The sequence below is a fragment of the Schistocerca piceifrons genome, chromosome 1 (assembly GCF_021461385.2).
Source record: "Schistocerca piceifrons isolate TAMUIC-IGC-003096 chromosome 1, iqSchPice1.1, whole genome shotgun sequence".
NCBI classification, from domain to species: domain Eukaryota; kingdom Metazoa; phylum Arthropoda; class Insecta; order Orthoptera; family Acrididae; genus Schistocerca; species Schistocerca piceifrons.
In genome coordinates this window covers 21,388,422-21,407,929 of record NC_060138.1, presented here as the reverse complement: position 1 = coordinate 21,407,929, position 19,508 = coordinate 21,388,422, and the positions used below count along the sequence as shown (strand labels likewise).

Genomic DNA, 19,508 nt, shown 5'->3' with positions numbered 1-19,508 from the left:
TCTGGAACGAGTAGAGATAGGACGTTCATATTCACAGCAAGTGTTCTGTAGAAATGATTAGCATTTGAATCGTGTCGGCCTACGGGTTCGAGGTGAACATCAATATCGCGGCTCAACACCACTTACCGGTAAAATGTGCCTGCGACTCTCACTGTTTCTGTAAACAGAAGGTATTGGATCAGAGTGACTTGAGCAGACGTGCAGGGTGCCTCAGAGACGTATACGCAAAAAGTACTCTCAAATGAGGCGCATTATTGGCATGACAGAACGTGATGAATCCACCCGGGAAATGTGGGACGGAGTGCAACGGGTGTCTGCAGAATGGTTCACGGAAGGCCGTAGAACAGGACGGGATGGGTCACTCTGCACCACCCAAAAAATGGTTCATATGGCTCTGAGCACTATGGGACTTAACATCTTAGGTCATCAGTCCCCTAGAACTTAGAGCTACTTCAACCTAACTAACCTAAGGACATCACACACAGCCATGCCCGAGGCAGGATTCGAACCTGCGACCGTAGCAGCAGCGCGGTTCCACACTGAAGCGCCTAGAACTGCTCGGCCGCAGAGGCCGGCTGCACCCCCAGAGAAGAGCGACACGTCATCCGAATGGCGATGCAGGACAGATCTGCGTTCTCCTCGTCTCTGGCGCAGCAGTGGAACAGCGTAACTCACCGTACGCTACCAGGGGTGACAGTCCGTCGCTGTTTATTGCGGCATGGGTCACGTGCGCGGCGTCCACCTCTCCATCTACCTTTGACGAATGTGTAGAAACATGTTAGACGGCAATGGTGTATGGAACGACGTCACTCGCGACAGGAATGGCATCAAACAGTGTTTTCGGACGCATACAGGTTCTGTTTGATTGAAAATGACGGCCGATTTTGATTCGCTCCAGACAGGGGGAGCGGCATCACAATGACTGGATTCGCATCAGACGTACAGTACCAACTCGAGGCCTTATGGTGTGGCTGTTATTGGGCCGAACCACACGTCGCAGTTGGTGCATATTCAGGGCACTGTGACCAGTGCGACCTACGCGAATGAGGTCCTGCGTCCCGCACCTGTTCCCTTTCCGCACAACATCCCAGACACCATTTTTCGGCAAGTCAGTGCACGGCAACGTGTTTCTGCACGAACACGCGCCCTCTTGGTGTCACAGGATGTCACCCTTTTGCTCTGGCCCACCAGATCGCCACCAATTGCCAATCGAAAATGTGTGGCGTCTCCTGAAACGACGGGTCGAGTGTTGTGGTCCAGTGCCAGTCACCACAGATGAACTTCGGAATAGATGAGTGCAGCACGGATGGTTAAAACACAGGACACCATGCGCTCCTGACACGGGTCGATGCCGTCACTCGTGGAACAAGTTATCAGGGGCCATGGCGGACCCTGTGCCTACTAGACACCGGGACACGTGCTGAACCGAGGTGGCTGAAAAGCAGGACATACTAATGCACGTGTCCTGTGAATATAAACGTCCTATCTCTAGTCGTTCAAGGTGTTCTGGTTTTTTTCTGCCACTGCCAAACGTTAAAAGATACACGCTCGGCGTCACGGACAGGTTTCATTCTTTCAATTCCGAAAGTAGCCCCTCTGAGAAGAGTGAGGAACATTCATTTCTCCCACACAAAGTGCCCAACTGGCTCTCGTCTTACATACATATTTACCTGTCTTTTAATTTTTTTATTTATATATTTTTGTTTTACCGGAAAGCTTTTTCTCAGTGTTCTTTTCACCAAGGGAAATCGCTCCATGCAGCCACCTGTGTAGTACGGATCTCAGTGTAGTTAGGAAGGGCGAGCTGCGACTGTAGTTCTGAGCGGGACAACAAACACGCTCTTCAGTACGTCAGCGTAGCGGCGAAGGCCACATCGAGGGCTCATTTCAAGCAAGAAGGTTTGTCAGGACGGCATGTTACTGACCGAATTTACGGACACCACAGGAGTGTCATTCTTAAGTGCGGCTGTTACCCCGAGACACGAAACGTGCAAAGCATTCGCGAATGCTGACTTGGCCGCGCCCCGAACAACTGGGGTCCCTTCTCGAGGCACCTGGGACGCCCGTGTCAGCCTGGACAGCTTGCAGCCGCCTCCACACATTCAGTTTGCCGTCTCGGCGTCCGTTGCAACAGTCACCTCATGTCCCAAGTCCGCACCACCGTAATCCACGCTGGAATATCTCTGGTAGAAGCTAGGTCAATGACATTACTGATTACCTTTTAAACTGTGCTCTCTTTCGACATTACGTCGTACCTGTTTTTATTCATCCTTGCTCTTTTTTTTTATATTGGTGCAGTATACAAGGTGATTCAGCTGCCCCTGCCGTGTCTTTTTAAGCAACCCACAATATTACAATGTTGTAGCTGCCCTTCATAAACCACGAGCAAGATTTTCATTTTCTCTGGCTCGCTAAGGACGAATTTTTAGTCTTATTTAAAAAGTGAGCAGGGCCTTTATCAAGGATATTTAATATAGCTACATTGTGCACTAGGATACGTTTTCCGCCGGAGGCCACGTTTTTCGAGCTATTCCAGAAAAATTTGCAAAACTGATCTTCAAAAGCACCTCCACACCACACCCGTTCCTGACCAGTCAGGTTTGCTAGTACGTTGCTCTTGGCACTCCCTGCTACCACTGTACAGAGATTACCAACTGCCCGAACTATTCCCGATGTTCGGACTTTATCGGTGTCCATTGATTCGGTTATTACGTCACCAGCATAGTCGGCTACTTCGTTAACATTAGTAATGCAAACGTGCTCAAGAGGACAAAGGACGATAAGCTACTTTTGTAAACTAATTACATTGACAATTTCATCCAAATTTAACGCTTACAAACACAATAGTTTCCTAGTCAGAAAGTCTGACGAATACAACGATGTAATTGTTTATTTTATGGTGTTAAAATTCACAAACGTCGATCACAATTTGTACGTGCTCGAGAAAGCCGGTGACGTAATAATGCCAGTCAGTGAAGACCAAAACAGATCGAACGTGGGAAATAATTCGTTAAGTCGCAAATACTTGTAGTATGGTAGAGGGGAGCGCCATGGAACATCACAATAGAAATCCGGACCGATAGTGATTGTGCGTGGAAGCGGCGATGCGTTTGAAGGTCATCTCTGTAAGTTTTTCTCGAATAACTCGGAAACTACGACCCCTAGCGACAACGTATCACAGTACAAAATTTAACTGCATTAAATTTCGTCCAAAAGGTCTTGCTCATTTTTTCCGTAGCACGTAGCGAGCGACTGCATATGAAAATCTCGCGCGTGGTTTATGAAGGCCAACTGGAACATTGCGGGCTGCATAGAACGTCATCCGTAGGGGCAACTGAATCACTGTGTACATTAAGTTCTTCTGTTGTATTGGCTCCCTGTTGTAATACTTTCCACAAAAATTTCGCTTCAAACGACTGTGTTCTTGTTTTATGTGATCTACGTATTGTGCCGCAAAACATTTGTCGTTTATTAATGACGTCGTTATAGCAAAGCCTAAGAGCTGAAAGTGTGACAACTGTTCCATTGCTTGTTCACCTATTGCTATGTCCGAAAGTACCGGAAATTTCCGTTTGAGGGCCATTATTTTGCGTTTTTTGACATTTATAGATATCAGTTCCTGCATTATTTCTGTAGACACTACATTTGCAAACAGAAGAAAAGGAATACCCAAACAGAAAAAAAGGAATACTTTAACGTGCTGCACAAATGTAAATGTCACGGAGTCTTTCTGAAAGTATTTCTCGCGAATGCAGCCTTGTTTGCAAGTTAATCGTGGACGATCAGCAGTTCAGACACGAACAGAATATAGGCTTTTGAAATGTGGCGGCATATAAGAATGCTAAAGATTTGTTGGGTGTATGAGTTAAGTACTGAATCGAATCGGTGAGAAAAGAAGTGATCAGTTGACAGGACACATCCTGAGGCATCAACGAATAGTCGGTTTGGTGGTGGAGTGGGGTAGACGTTGTAAGCGGAAACTAAGGTTGGCCAAAAGTGAGCAGGTTCAAGTGCTCGGAAAAGTTATACAGCAATGTACAGACTCGATCAGAACAGGCTAGCATGGAGAGCTACGTCAGATGAGAAGACGATAACAGCAACAATAAAATAAATGTTAATAATAATAATAATGATAATATTTGTGACAATAATAACTCAATTAAGGCGAAGAATTCTTCGCTAAAAAAAAGTATAAAAGTATAAAAACGAGTGTATATATATGCCTTGCCGCAGTGGATACACAGGTTCCCGTGTGATCACCAAAGTTAGGTGCTGTCGGGCCTGGTCGGCACTTGGATGGGTGACCATCCAGGCCGCCATGCGCTGTTGCCATTTTTCGGGGTGCACTCAGCCTCGTAATGCCAACTGAGGAGCTACTCGACCGAATAGTAGCGGCTTCGGTCAAGAATACCATCTTACGACTGGGAGAGCGGTGTGCTGACCCCACGCCCCTCTTATCCGCATCCTCCACCGATGATGACACGGCGGTCGGATGGTCCCGGTAGGCCACTCGTGGCCTGAAGTGCTTTATATATATATATATATATATATATATATATATATATTCGTGAACTTATTGTGTATATATACGTACACTAGTGCATTTATATATAAATGTGTATAAGGTCTGGAAAGGCATCGAATTACGTTACCATTAGTTTTTATAATTTTTTTTTTGTCTTTGGGAAGAGCCTTAGGAAAACTTACGGACTACGATCGTTGCTGTACTCGTGCATTCTGTGACGCAACACCCGCATTGACATCTGCCATAACACTAGATGCACTCGCTCACACTTCGTTATTCGTGTTGACACTCCTGTGGCGATGCTGTGATGGATGGGGGATGGGGGTTCTGTAATAGCCGTACCTGCTAAATTTGTCTTCTTCGTGTCAGGAAGTGGTTTTAACAACATTGTCTACTATTGTTCACCATTCATTATTTCTTATAAGTTCTTGGTTGGTTGGTTAGCCCTTATTGGTTCCCTAATTCCATTATTGCCGTCAGCCGCCAGTGACTGATGTCATTGTCTTTAGTGTAAAGCCTGTACAGGTAAACTGGATGTGGGCCGTATCCAGTCAGATAACACACCGTGCCCCGACTGGGGTTCGAACCGCCGAGCGCCGTGCGTTGTATGCACGGGAATAGTCGCTAGGCTCCCTCTTCCTGTTTCGTCGTCCCGGTTGTTCTGCCACTTGGCAGTTGAGGAGTTAGGTCTAGACGATTAACCTTTCGTATAATATTTGGTGGGCTTTCGCCAAACCCCCTTTACGCAACTAGTGTGACGCTGCACGACATATTACCGTAATTCGTACCGGTTAGATTCCGAGGACAACGAGTGAAACAATGTTTGGCGTAGTGCCGAATGCCCCGGTGGGTCTGAGGAGCACACACCCTTCTGTGCACGTGGCAGGATTTTCCCGCTCCGTGTGCACCCAGGTCGTTGCGCGTAGACACTTGCTGCGTAGCCAGTGTCTGACACGAAAATGGCATCACGATAGGTTGTCACTGCATACTTGTAATTTGCTGTCGAGGCAGTTTAGTGCATAATGTTGTTTGCTTTGTGTCCGATTGTCTGAATGTGTTGTGCAAAGTTACGTTTTACGTCGAGTCGGACTCCGAGATATCGCGTGACTGTTTGTCTGGTGACGGTGCTGCTGCCCAATTTGGCTGTAGGATTTCTACGTAATGAAAGGTGACCGTCAAGGAGTACGTATGTGATTTTCTGTGCGGCTACGGTTAGTCTGCTGTTTAGATGCCTTCGGAAGAGGACCGGTACGCCATTCGTCACCCGATGAGCTCTTTCGAGTTGCCCGATGTCACAGCAGAGACATCGTCGGCATACGCCACCACTGCATTCTGCCATTTTATCTGAGCACCACGACTATGTAGCTGTTTTTACGGATGGGTCGAAACAAGGGGATACCGTTGGTTGCTCTGTTGTTTTTCCAGATCGTGTCCTCAAGGTCCGACAGCCTCAGACTTTTACTGTCTTTGATGCAGAATTGTCTGCTATCTTGCGGGCACTGGAGCAGATGAGACATTCTTCCTCTCCTAAATTTCTTGTCTGTTCCGATTCACTCAGAACCCTTCACTCTTTGCAACGTTTGTATCCAGCAGATAAAATAGTCCAGACCATCCAGGATGCTCTCCTCCAACTACAGCGATTGGGGAAGGTGGTGGCTTTCTGCTGGGTTCCGGGGCATGTCGGCACTGCTGGGAATGAAAGGGCAGATCTCGCAGCCAAGGAGGCGTGTCTCGCCCCACAAGTATCTCAGTGTGCTATCCCCCTGCACGCACTCACCTCGCTGTTGAGCTCACGAGTCATGCGTCGGTGGGAGGATGAGTGGCTGGAAGTGACTGACAATAAGCTCCGTATAGTCAAGCCCACAAAGCGTGTGTGGTGTACTTCCTTTCAGCCCCATCGACGGGACGAGGTTCTCCTCACTCGGCTTCGAATAGGCCACAGCCCTGTCACGCATGGCTTCCTGCTCCGGCGAGAGGACCCTCCAATGTGTGGTGCTTGCGGCGTCCAGGTCACTGTGCGCCACGTTTTAATGGATTGCGTTTTATTTTCTGACCAGCGGGTCGCAGCTGACTTGCCAGCGGACCTGCCGTCTCTTTTAGGCAACACTCGGACGAATGTGGTTAAAGTTTTAAAGTTCTGCGCCCTGTTAAATGTTTTTACAAAGATTTTAGGGAGAGGATTTTAATTTGCTCACTGTGTGACAAGCTCGCCCATATTTTATGTAAGTGGCCAGCCAATAACAATTTCCTGTGACATTCTTGTTGCTATATTTCCCCTTTCCTTAGGTTTTACTTTCTTATGTAGCATTTTCCTTCTTTTCCTGCTTTCTTTGAGTGTGTGCTTTAGTTTTCTTAGGTCTGTCCACATTCGTTCCTTTTAATGTGTGTCAGGGCTTGATGACCTCGATGTTGAGCGCCCATAAGCCCCAACACACACACACACACACACACACACACACACACACACACACTCGACTCGGTCATCTTTTTCCAGTTGGCACAACGTAGACTCGATTGCGAAATCCCAAAATACTGGCCCACAAATCGACTGCTGTGGGTACCGTTCGGTAATTCTTTTATTACTTTTTTGTGTACCATCTGACCATTCCCGAAGTCTGCCGCTAGAGTAATCTGAAGCTGTAGTATGGATACTGGGGGAAGCTATCCGTAGCTCCCGTGATGTCACTTAACATTGGTGTTGCGTATTTTTTGTTGCACGTATGTAATGCTTCGACCGTCTCGTTAAATGCCTCTTTACAATACAAATGCCTTTCCTGAAACCGAACTGCCACCGACCGAGTGTAACCGGCGACGTGTGTGTGTTGCAGGGCGGCGAGCGCATCGCCTGGGAGTTCCACCAGGTGACGCTGACGCGCGTGCCCGGCTACGGGTTCGGCATCGCCGTGTCCGGCGGCCGCGACAACCCGCACTTCGCCAACGGAGACCCCGCCATCGCCATCTCGGACGTGCTCAAGGCGGGGCCCGCCGAGGGCAAGCTGCAGTGAGTAGCGCGCAGTCTGCGTCTGCCCCTCCACTCTAAGCTCTGTTCCTCCTCCTCCTCGCACTTCCCTGCCCACAGCCTTCACCGGCGCTCTAGAATACACCGAGGACGGACAAAAATGTGGGAACGCGGCCAGAATCGCGTGCTTCCACATAAATACAGATGCTAGCCGGGCGTGCAGGTTGCGCCGCCGTTTCCGACCGCGGGCGCCGGCTGTACAGTGTCCTCTTTTTACGCCATGTCCTAAAGTGATACGGCCATAATGGCATCGTCAAAACATATGAATATACCATTATGGCCGTATCACTTTAGGACATGGCTTAAAAAAGATCTGAGGATGGTCATTACAGACTGAAACCGGTCATCGTCTAAAGAATTGATTTGTGATGAGAAACTAGAATAAAAAAGCATTTTACAGTATTGGATCACTGTTTGTAAACGCGATTATGTCGTGTATAGCTGCGCCAATATTTTCGCAGAAAGTCAAACAGCACATCGATATGTCAGCAATATGACCATATACATATGGAAAATTGTGAAAGAAATATGCGAAATGACATAAAATCGGTGAAACTCGGGGAAGACATGGTATAATCACGAAAAATTGTTGTTAGGTACGTAAAAATTGAGGGAAACAGCATGAAATATGTAAAATCGCGAAAACCTAGTAAAATTAAGGAAAGTGACTGAGAATACGAAAAATTACAGACAGATACTATGAAAAGAGTACTGAGCAAAATCAATAAAATTGCGTGTTATGGAAGAGGGGAGTAGACTGGTGTTACATATACACACCTCAATAGTGGAGAGAGGAGACATTCTAGAGACGGGGCGTCAAGGCGAAACCGCTATATTATCGTGCACGTGAGCAAATTAACCTAACACCGTGGCATAGCTTCTGTGTGCAAGAGGAAGGATACCAGGGGCGGTGGTAAACTGCTGTAAGACTGTTACCTCTCCTCTGGCTACTGATCGTGATGTTTGTTTCTTTGTGTGCATTTTCGGCTGTCGACGATCATTTTATAGGGCTGTTGTGAGCTTACCACGATTTCCGAACCGTAATAGGGCTTGAATTTGGTAAATTACAGGCGCCATGCACCTCTGGAAACATATGAAGTTTTTTTGTTGTAAAGAATCAATCTTTTCTTTGTTGTGCAAAGTAGTTGCTTTATACTTTACAGTTTGTCACCATAGTTAGTCGTAGAGAAACTTGCAGGGGCCGGCCGGAGTGGCCGAGCGCTTCTAGGCGCTTCAGTCTGGAACCACCCGACCGCTACGGTCGCAGGTTCGAATCCTGCCTCGGGCATGGACGGGTGTAATGTCCTTAGGTTAGTCAGGTTTAACTAGTTCTAAGTTCTAGGGTGCTCAGAGCCATTTGAACCATTTTTGAACTTGCAGGGAGAAAGTATGCCATGCGCTGGGAGTATATTTTTTACACTGTTAATATTAACAGCGTTGTATTACAACCGACTAATAAGCCGGAAGCTCGCCGCTCTAGCAAAACAGCGTGTTTTAAGTGCAGCACTGTGTGTTCCACGATCATTTCTGTCTTACTAATACGTTCTTCGTCCGAGCGGTCTAAGACGCTGCAGTCATGGTTCAAACGGTTCTGAGCGCTATGGGACTTAACATCTGAGATCATCAGTCCCCTAGAACGTAGAACTACTTAAGGCTAACTAACCTAAGGACAACACACACATCCATGTCCGAGGCAGGATTCGAACTTGCGACCGTAGCGGTCGCGCGGTTCGAGACTGAAGCGCCTAGAACCGCTCGGTCACACCGGCCGGCGTTGCAGTCATGGACTGCGCGGCTGATCCCGGCGGAGGTTCGAGTCCTCCCTCGGGCATGTGTGTGTGTGTTTGTCCTTAGGATAATTTAGGTTAAGTAGTTCGTAAGCTTAGGGACTGATGACCTTAGCAGTTAAGTCCCATAAGATGTCACACACATTTGAACATTTTTGAACGTTCTTGGTACTGACCCCAGACACTATAACAATACTTCTGGAATGATAGCGCAGTTGATTTACGTAAAATGCTTCAAACTACGTCCGTCTGGAGCTGCATCATGCATAAACCACACGTTTATTCTTTTATAACTGTCTGTTATGTCATAATAACGCTCTCCATATGTGCTTTGCACCGATAAGGGGTGTTAAGCTGCTCGACATGCGCGCATCTCGTGAGATGGGCGCTGTGAGTAAGATTGGTGCGGACCAGTCTTCGCTGAACAACAGTTACGGACCCGGCTCGCTCTGTTGTATAGTGTGCGTGTAATGGCCTCCTACTTGTGATCGGCTGCAAATCAAATCGGTGACAGAGTTTCAGGGAGGGTTGGTCAAAGACAGTGCGCGGAGATCTCTCACTCTACAACTTTATCCTGAGAATGCGAGAATGCTCCAGGACTCCGAGCTGCATAGGGAAAGAGGGAAAGATGGGCAATCGTAATCGTAAATAACGCACTACGATCGAGGTACTAGAAATATGCACATCAGTATAGGGCGCTGTCTGGTATACTTTGGTACATATATATGGTCGAGACAGCTGCTGCCACGTCACTGTGAAAGACGGCTTTAAACGTAGAGGTCATCATTCACACTGAAGCAGCTGTTTCGAAAGCGCCCAGAACGCCGTAAAACTGTACCTCTTTCCATATGTCGCGATGTCTTCCGCATTCTTTTTCTCAATAGGGAATACCGCCTCTGTCTTTTATTTCAATCATCCTGTGTGTATTGTGGAAGCAGCAGCAGCATAATTTACACGAAACGATGTACAGTTTTGTGTGGGAGCCAATGGATAGAAAACGTGTTAATGCCGGTTTAGCACCTGACACAGACCTCGAAGTCGTGTGGGGGGGGGGGGGGAGGGGAATGATGGCGGTGTATGTGACTGTTCATCATGCACTGCCTGGATGTGTTACAGCAGAAAAAGACAGTGTATCAAACAACAACACAGAGACCCTGTCTTGCAATTGATAGTCTGTGGGATATAGTCCTCCTATAGTACAGGTGACGAAACTTTAACCGAGCGAGGTGGCGCAGTGGTTGGCACACTGGACTCGCATTCGGGAGGACGACGGTTCAATCCCGTCTCCGGCCATCCTGATTTAGGTTTTCCGTGATTTCCCTAAATCGTTTCAGGCAAATGCCGGGATGGTTCCTTTGAAAGGGCACGGCCGATTTCCTTCCCAATCCTTCCCTAACCCGAGCTTGCGCTCCGTCTCTAATGACCTCGTTGTCGACGGGACATTAAACGCTAACAATCACCACGAAACTTTACACTGGTCTGTGGAAACGACTTCGATCACGAGCCGCCTGCTCCAATGAACCAATACCCGTATATATAACACGATCGCCACATATGGTCAATGCCGCCACACAGACTGTATTTGTTTTCGGTATATCAGAAGGCAGAAACCTTCCGATCTAGTTGTCTAACGGATGACGTTAGTGGAATTTGTGTAGATCATAGGTTTTCTCTGTTGGATGGTACAAAATACCGAAGTGGGAGACAATGTTTGGGTGACAGACACGAATGCACTCTGAGAGACGCAGATCTCCTTCGGACGGCAATACCTGTATGCAGTTTGGAGATGTACCGCAATGCACTAGGAATATCCTCGTCCTTCTTCCACGACGACTTCTTAATTTTCCCAACAAGAAAAACCACTGTAACTGCTCGTACTGTCTTTCCTACTACCTCGTGTTGCAGAGGAAACTTCTTTTGCCACTGGCCCTACACACTGTACACGGTTGGCGGAGCTACGACCACGTGTTCTAATTTCCACTGAATGGTCGAAACCTGGTAGTGTCGCATTAACTCAGCTCGTCTTGTTTATTCACAGGGTGCAGAAGGTCTTGGATTTGACACTCGCCGACTTCCTTTCAGGTCAGCCTTAAATTGGGGCGATCACGTGTACGAAGCTGCTGGGAAGGCGGGACAGAGTCTGAGGAACAGTTACAAGATGCAGAGGGACTGTATAAAAAACAGCTATGGAGCTTTTGCTTTATGGGGTCCTGAGCAGATAGGATCGAAAAAGGTGACTCGTTTTGAGGTATTAGAGTGACACGAATATGATTCACCAGTGGCTGTAATCAATAAAAGACGTCTCTGCAGGATCCAATGCAAGTATGTGATTGAATGGATAGACTTGATTCCAAATCACAGACAGCATTTCTACCATAAAGCGTGACGCTATCAGCGACCCGTGTATGCCTGTAGACGTTTTATGCACGGTGACGGTAACATAGTCGTTGTGATAGTGTTTTTAATAGCGCGGTCCTTAAGCGAAATGTATGTTGTGGGCTGTAGAACCACTCTGCGGTCAGCTTCAAATGTCTGTTCTCAGTGGTGCTCCTCGCAAAGAACGTCGTCCTCCCTCCACTGATTCGCACTTGACCTACCTGGTGCATGTAATGCGACTGCTGAAAAAAAATTACTCGCCATGCAAAGTGACTCTCATGGTCAATTAAATTAATTAGCCTATCAATTTGGTAAGAATGATGTACCGCCTGGCGGGTGGAAGAGATGGCTAGGGCACCACAGAATGATTCTTGACAGGCGTATCTTTCCTTCCGTTGCGGCAATTTCTCGTAACGAAATTTCTTCCCCCACCTACACAGGCTCCCACGATTTGTTTCGTAAATGCTAGTATGATATAGCATCACATTGGTAAAACGGGACCTGCCGTAGCGTACAAAACAGCTATGTTTTCTTGAATTATAGCTTCTTGTTGTCGAACTTAAAATTATTGTGTTTTTTTTTCCGACATGTGAGCCGATGGCGTGAAATATTGTATTTTCGGATGTTATTTCACGTGTCTGATATGTTTGTAATACACACGTGCATGACAGTTTATTTACAGACACTTGTTTGAACGCGAGAGACGCTCTCAGATCGTGTAATTTGTCCATCAAGCTGTAAGAAATTGCTTAACATAGCTGTTTTTTTTTCTTCGCATTTTAATCCTCGCTTTTTCTTTTCTCCGAAGACGGTTTTGAAATAATGAGGACATTCTGCAGTGATCAGTAGTTTTCGCATCAAAATACTGCAAGTTTTTTTGCCGATTTTACGCACAATGGACATGCCTGTGCTGATCATCTGTAACTATCGGCGGTGCACTTCGTTGGATGTCGCAAAATAATGAGATGCGAATTATATTCTGCAGTTGAAAGTAAAAACTATACCCATTTTTCTCATACATTAAATGAAAATGGACTGCGCCTATTTTCGCGGAAAGAGGAAATTTATTGTTGTCGCAATAGTGTTTTCCTTTTTTAATAGATGCTTGATTATTGGAGGCGCGTTGATATTAAATACAAATGTTACAGCCCAGTGCTCAGAACAACGTGGTGGACGAGTTCCATAGAAGGTGATGGCTGTCCTTTTAGAGTAACAACGTGCGGTCAGGATAGCCGACATTTATCACGGATTTGTTCTGACAGATGCCGGCTTCATACTCTATTGCATATTTGTTGGCGTCGATAACGCTGAGTGCCCAGCAGCTTGCTTGCGGCAATACATTGTACTGAAGACACTGCGGACCAATTTGACCGTTCTCCGGAATTCCGTTCTTGTTCCAGAGGGGTCCAAACTTTCTGAGCAATACATCTAACAGATTGCAAGTAGGAGTTGTGTTGACGTTAAATGAAGAACGACATTTATAAAGGATGGGGCCCCTCCACGCCCACACCAACGTGGTGACCAAACCAATAGATCTTCTGTCGCCTCCGTAAACATGTTAGTTTTTGAATCAGGAGTCACAGTATGCGGGCTGTGGTGTTGTCCATGCGTCTGGGTAAGATTACTCATTAACATGGTCCATCAGGAGATAGAAGTGGTCGAAAACGATCGAAGGGTAGCGGTTGTAAGGGCAGAGGAAAAAAAAGTGCCAAGGCAAGCGCCAAGGGAAAAAAACCTCTGCGGCAGTAGGACGGGTAGTAAGGGCAGTAGCGGCTTGCTAGCTGCGACAGAGCATGCAAGGTGAGGTAAGCCTAGTGTGAGGTATCGTGCATCGTTACCTATGTGCTGCGTGTTCGTTAACTGGGTCAGTACGGGTGCTGCGGCTGGGCTCGTGTGGATTCTCCTGGGCCTGCTGCATTGGATTCCTCCCTGTAACAGAGGAATTTGCTGTTAGGCCCTGTGCTGCGCCGTGTCGTCAGCGACTTGGTACAGCTTCATCAGGCCGGTGCTGAACGGCGTCCTCCTCTACTGCACGGCGCAGGCCTTCTGCAGTTGAGCTTCGAGCAGCTCCGTTTGTTCAGAGAGCTGCGCCGCTTCAGCGTCGGAGAAATGCAGGCCGTTCGCTCGCGCTCGTGCGATGAAGGCTGCCTTTTTGTCTTCTCGGTCCCTTGCGGGGCCGCTCCCGCAGCCATCGGCGTCGCCACCGGTTCCGCTGGGGCGGCGGTTGTCTTGTTTGCACGTTTCACCTGCGGTGCTGCTGGGGCAACCGCTGGGACAGGCGCGCGAACGTCGCAGGAGTGTTCGCAGGTACTGCTGCGCTGAGGCCTCGGGCGAAGACTGGTCGCAGTTGCCTCGAGGCCTCTTCCTTCTCTGCAGCCACGGCGGCTGCGGAGGCAGTCCTCTCTGCCGCCGTGACGGCTTTGAGGGCTGCAGTGGCCTCGCTCACGGCGGTGCCGAGTTCGAGGTCAAGTTTCTTCACGGGAGAGCGAGCTGCGTCCTGGCTGCCCGTTTCCGGGCGGTCGTCCCTGCCCCTGGCAGGTGGAGCTGCTACTGCGCCGTCCCTCAGCTGCGCCGGGCTGTTCTGCTCCCCGCGTCGTTTCAGACGTCGTCTTCTCTTCTTCCGCTGCGTCGATGCGGCCGCGACTCCTCGCCGCCTCCGCGTCGGCTGCGGCTCGAGAAAGCCGGGCAGCCACGCCGGATGGCGACGTGCGGGCCGCCACACCGGACACAAGTCGGCAGAACGTTGCTGCCGCGGTCGCAGGCGCGGCTGTCGTGCCCGCCTGAGCACTTGACGCACCGCGCCGCGTTGCGGCAGTACTTCGCAACATGGCCCTCGCCCTGCCACCTGAAGCACTGGGGCTGGGGGTCCGTGGCGGTCTATTGGAGCTGTTGGGGGCGTGCGTAGTCTGTGTAAGGTCGCCGGCGCAGGTGTGCCCCCTGACCATTGGGGGCAGTGTATGGCGGTGGGGCTGTGTCACTATGCTTTAAACAAACAAGTGGCACTTGAAGTGGCCGTCCTTTCATCTCCTGTTGTTTAGTTGATTATACGTGCTGTCGTGTTCGCAAAGGTCCATTGCCTCAAGGCAGACAGCGACCGCAGCCTGCACGTGCACGCCACAAGGGCTGTGGGCCGCAAAAAGGCTTTGTCCCCACTTGTAGGTGGATCTATGGGGTGACGAGGGATGGGTGGGGTGAGGGGAGGCGAGAGGGCCGTCTGGGAGCGCCTCTCGAGAAGAACGCATGTCCAACTACCGCCCCCTCTGCACTCTTTCGAGACGACGAGTTTCCCAGTACATTATGTACCGTTTATTACGAGTGCTCGTTTTTTCACGACAGTTTCGAAGTGTAATTATAACAGTGATACAGTTATTCCTGTGGTGTCACCGCCAGATACCACACTTGCTAGGTGGTAGCCTTTAAATCGGCCGCGGTCCGGTAGTATACGTCGGACCCGCGTGTCGCCACTGTCAGTGATTGCAGACCGAGCGCCGCCACACGGCAGGTCTAGAGAGACTTCCTAGCAGTCGCCCCAGTTGTACAGCCGACTTTGCTAGAGATGGTTCACTGACAAAATACGCTCTCATTTGCCGAGACGATAGTTAGCATAGCCTTCAGCTACGTCATTTGCTACGACCTAGCAGGGCGCCATTATCAGTTGCTATTAATATTGTGAATCATGTAACGGCAAGACCGACGTTCACCATTAATGGATTAAAGTTAAGTATTCCACCAGCTACGTCCGTTTTTTTCTAAAGTCTAAATTCCTTGTCCTGTTCGCCGGCCGAAGTGGCCCTGCGGTTAAAGGCGCTGCAGTCTGGAACCGCAAGACCGCTACGGTCGCAGGTTCGAATCCTGCCTCGGGCATGCATGTTTGTCATGTCCTTAGGTTAGTTAGGTTTAACTAGTTCTAAGTTCTAGGGGACTAATGACCTCAGCAGTTGAGTCCCATAGTGCTCAGAGCCATTTGAACCTTGTCCTGTTCCAGACCTCACACCAGCCTGCGTGAGCTAAAACGCGTGCCTATCGGCTTCCTCGAGATTCCTGGGTTGGCTCTCCTGCCAACCCACAACAATCCATCAGTTGTGCTAGCGTGAATCGGTTTTGGTTACCTGGGCTGCAGGGTGATTTTTGAGCATGCATCTTTAGCAAACTCTGACATTAAATGACTATAGATATGATACTCAGCTGTATCCTTACAGGTAGTACACTTATTAAACTCCTCTCTGTCTAACACTAGCATGTCGTGCATGGGAACGAATATGCTACAGCAAGAGGAATACGAAAAAAATTGACTAGTAAGCACCTCGAAGCAGGAAATCAATAATTTCTTTCATTGTGTAATTAGGGCCAATTTTATGATTAATTACGTAATTAGGTCTGAACTTTACGTCAGTTTCCCAACGAAAATAAATATAGTACACTAACCTAAAAAATGGTTCAAATGGCTCTAAGCACTATGGGACTTAACATCTGAGGTCATCAGTCCCCTAGACTTAGAAACTACTTAAATCTAACGAACCTAAGGACAGCACACACATCCGTGCCCGAGGCAGGATTCGAACCTGCGACCATAGCAGCAGCACGGTTCCGGACTGAAGCGGCTAGAACCACTCGGCCACAAGGGCCGGCACACTAACCTAACCTTCCTCTCCTGCATGAGGGCGGTTTCCGTGTGTTGGTGGCAGCACTTGGGCTTTCTGTTTCAGTGCCGGGAAGGACACCGCCATTTTCAATTTTTAATTTCCTGCCAGTTCGAAGCGCATCTGGTGGTATAATTGTTTTAGGAGGCCGGTCTTGGGCTTTCCATCCAGGAGGGCACAGCCATTTTTAATTTCCCGCCAATTCACAGGTGTGGGTTGGGTGGGATGTTATCACAGCCTTGGGACAAAGAAATTCCTACCAAAATTCGAAATTCCCACGAAATTTCTAAATTCCCGCCAAAAATCGAAATTCCCGCCAGTAGGGTAGGTTGTGGGGAGGGGGGAATGGGGAAAGTGAAAAGGAGGGAGGGGCTTGGGGCCCACGTGCAGACTGAGGAAAACACATGACGTCATCCGGGGATGGGGGTGAGGTTGGTTGGGGATGAGGGTGGGCGTGGTCGGGCGGATTAATTGATCAGTTTAATTAATATCAGTTTTACATCGATTTGATATAAAAATTGCGCTGTAACACCACATCGCTACTACTCTGCTGTGAACGTAATACGCCTTTGTGTTAATGGCTCTGAGCTCTATGGGACTTAACATCTATGGTCATCAGTCCCCTAAGAACTATTTAAACCTAACTAACCTAAGGACATCACACAACACCCAGTCATAACGAGGCACTTTGTGGTAATAATTATCGTCCTATCTCTTGTATCAAATTCGTGACACTATTCGGTGACAATACAAATGAGCTGTCCGTCTTTGAACTTATACAATTGCCTTTCGATCGTGTCTGGAGAGGATCGCATACGACACAGCAGTACTGGAGATGAGAACATACGCCTGTAGTGTAGGCAGTCTCTTTAGTAGATCCGTTACATTTTGTTGTACTCTACCAATAAAATGCCGTGTTTGGTTCGCATTTCGCAAATTTCCGGTCTGATGACGCCAGTTTAAATTGTTCGTAATTGTAACCGAACGTATTTAGATCAGCCCTTTAAATTTGTATTATATATCGCGTAATTGAAATTTAACGGATTCTTTTTAGTAATTATGCAGACCTCACACTTTTTATTGTTCAGGGTCAATTGCTGCTTTTCACACTGTAAAAATATTGTGTCTCAGTCTTTTCGCAATTGGTTGTGATATTCCGATGACTTTAGTAGACGGTAAACGACAGCAGCACAGCAGCATATGCAAACACTCTGAGAGGGCTCTGCACATTGTCTCCCAAGTCGCTTGTATGGACGAGAAACAGCAGAGAGCTTGTAAGACTTGCTTGGGGAACGCCAGCCCGTATTCCGATAATGAGAAGGCAGCGTCAACCGTGGCCCAGCGGCTGTCGAAACTTTAAAGGGCTGAAGGGCGGCGAGCTGTGCGGAAGATGGCAGACGTCCCACGTCAAGTGGCTCACGAGCTGGCTGCGTCTTCTGTCTGCTGAGTGGGGATTTCTCACTGGGGGGATAGAAGGTGTCGTAATGTGTTGACGGCATGACGCACTTGCAGTACACTGGCATGCTTCCTGCAACAGCCTCTGTTTCTGGCATAACTTGATACTGCATTTGCCAACGCGAACGAGTTTTAATAAAAATTTCTGATTTCCTACCCCTTAATATTCTGTGCCGCAACGGATCTGTATTTGTCGTACCAACTCGTCGATGGTTAAACTTCGTCGTAATCTGAACTTTTCGTTTGCTCGACCATTTCTTCTTTTCTCGTGACTTATCATCTTCCATTGCGGTGCTAGTTTTCCAGTGATTCGCAGAAACGAGTCTGAAAATGTACTTGTTGGTATCTGTGGTGCTTGTTAGACAAGAAAGCCCACAGCAACAAATGGAGTGTTGTTATGTTTCACAACTGTAGAAAAACAATTCACCGAGGGAGATGGCGCAGCGGTCTCCCATTCTGGAAGACGACGGTTGAAATCTGCATCCGGCCATCCAGATTTAGGTTTCCCGTTATTTTCGTAAATCGCTCCAGTCAAATGACGGGATGGTTTCTTTGAAACGTAATGACCGATTTCCTTCCCCAATCTTCACACGCTCCGAGGTTGTGGTCCGTCTCGACCTCGGTGTCGATGGAGCGTTGAAACCGATCTTCTTTCCTCCAGAAACAATCATATGTGTTTTGAAATATCCTTCCACGAAAACAATATCGGGCTGGCCTGAAATATTGTATTTCTTTCACGCATATCTCATGATGAAGATACTTTTGACACAATACTATGTTTTGGCATTAGCACCGTGAGTTATGCTCTTTCTCCATAATTGGAAAATCCAATTGTAGCTTTGAAATGTGAGTTTCACAGTAATTTCTCACATGCATGTATTCTTAAGACGCAACAACTATCATGTAGCCAGCAGGTTTGGAAAGGTCGCGTAATCGTAAGCGACTCGCCGTCGTTTCGGGGAGCAGTTTAAGTGCCGGTTCTTCGTGTAGCTGGTGCAGACTGTGTAGGCGCCGGACTACTGCCACTAGCAACAGCGCCTGCACTAATTGCTTTGTTCGTTCTGCAGACCATTTCTGCAGTTTTCCCGCAATATGAGTCGTTCATTGTTCAATTTTGATGTCTGTAAGGCCCGGGATTTATTTATTTATTTGCTATTTTCTTTTAGTCTTGTTACTGGATACAAGAACAGACCAAATGTTGCATATGAATTGGCACGAATATAACACATAATATTTTAACATAATTTAAAATGTGTTAGGGTAACCAAGCATTATGGTGTTTCACAGGGGAAAATATATTTATATCGAAAAAAATTTAAGGACAAAAAGAGTACTTGCTCCATTTGGCCATCTGGAATTCAGTAGGCATACGCTTAACTGGCGTGCTAGGCTGTGCCGCATTAGTGGATCACAAATTTTCTGATTTATAATTCTGAACTACACTACTGTACGACACTACACTACACTGTTGAACTCAGTATCAGGGCCACGCTAGATTTGTCATTTGTCTGCGCGCTGAGGTACAGAATTCACAGGGGCTGTGTTGCTGCGCCACCCAAGGATAGTTACTTGCGAGTACTTCTCGTAAGAGTGAGTCTTTCGAGAGCAGATGTCTGGCACACACACACACACACACACACACACACACACACACACACACACACACACACACACACACACACACACACAGAGCTGGGCGAGAGTGC

At 47.9% G+C, this 19,508-nt stretch overlaps 1 protein-coding gene across 2 annotated transcripts in view; it reads left to right on the top strand.

The window, feature by feature from the left end:
* Positions 1–19,508, top strand: part of LOC124784850 (tight junction protein ZO-1) — a 484,431-nt gene that overhangs the window by 86,228 nt on the left and 378,695 nt on the right. For both annotated transcript variants that reach the window (XM_047254134.1, XM_047254133.1), the window contains exon 2: positions 7,354–7,526. In XM_047254134.1, coding sequence (XP_047110090.1) covers positions 7,354–7,526 — 173 coding nt within the window. The remainder of the gene's footprint in view (positions 1–7,353; positions 7,527–19,508) is intronic.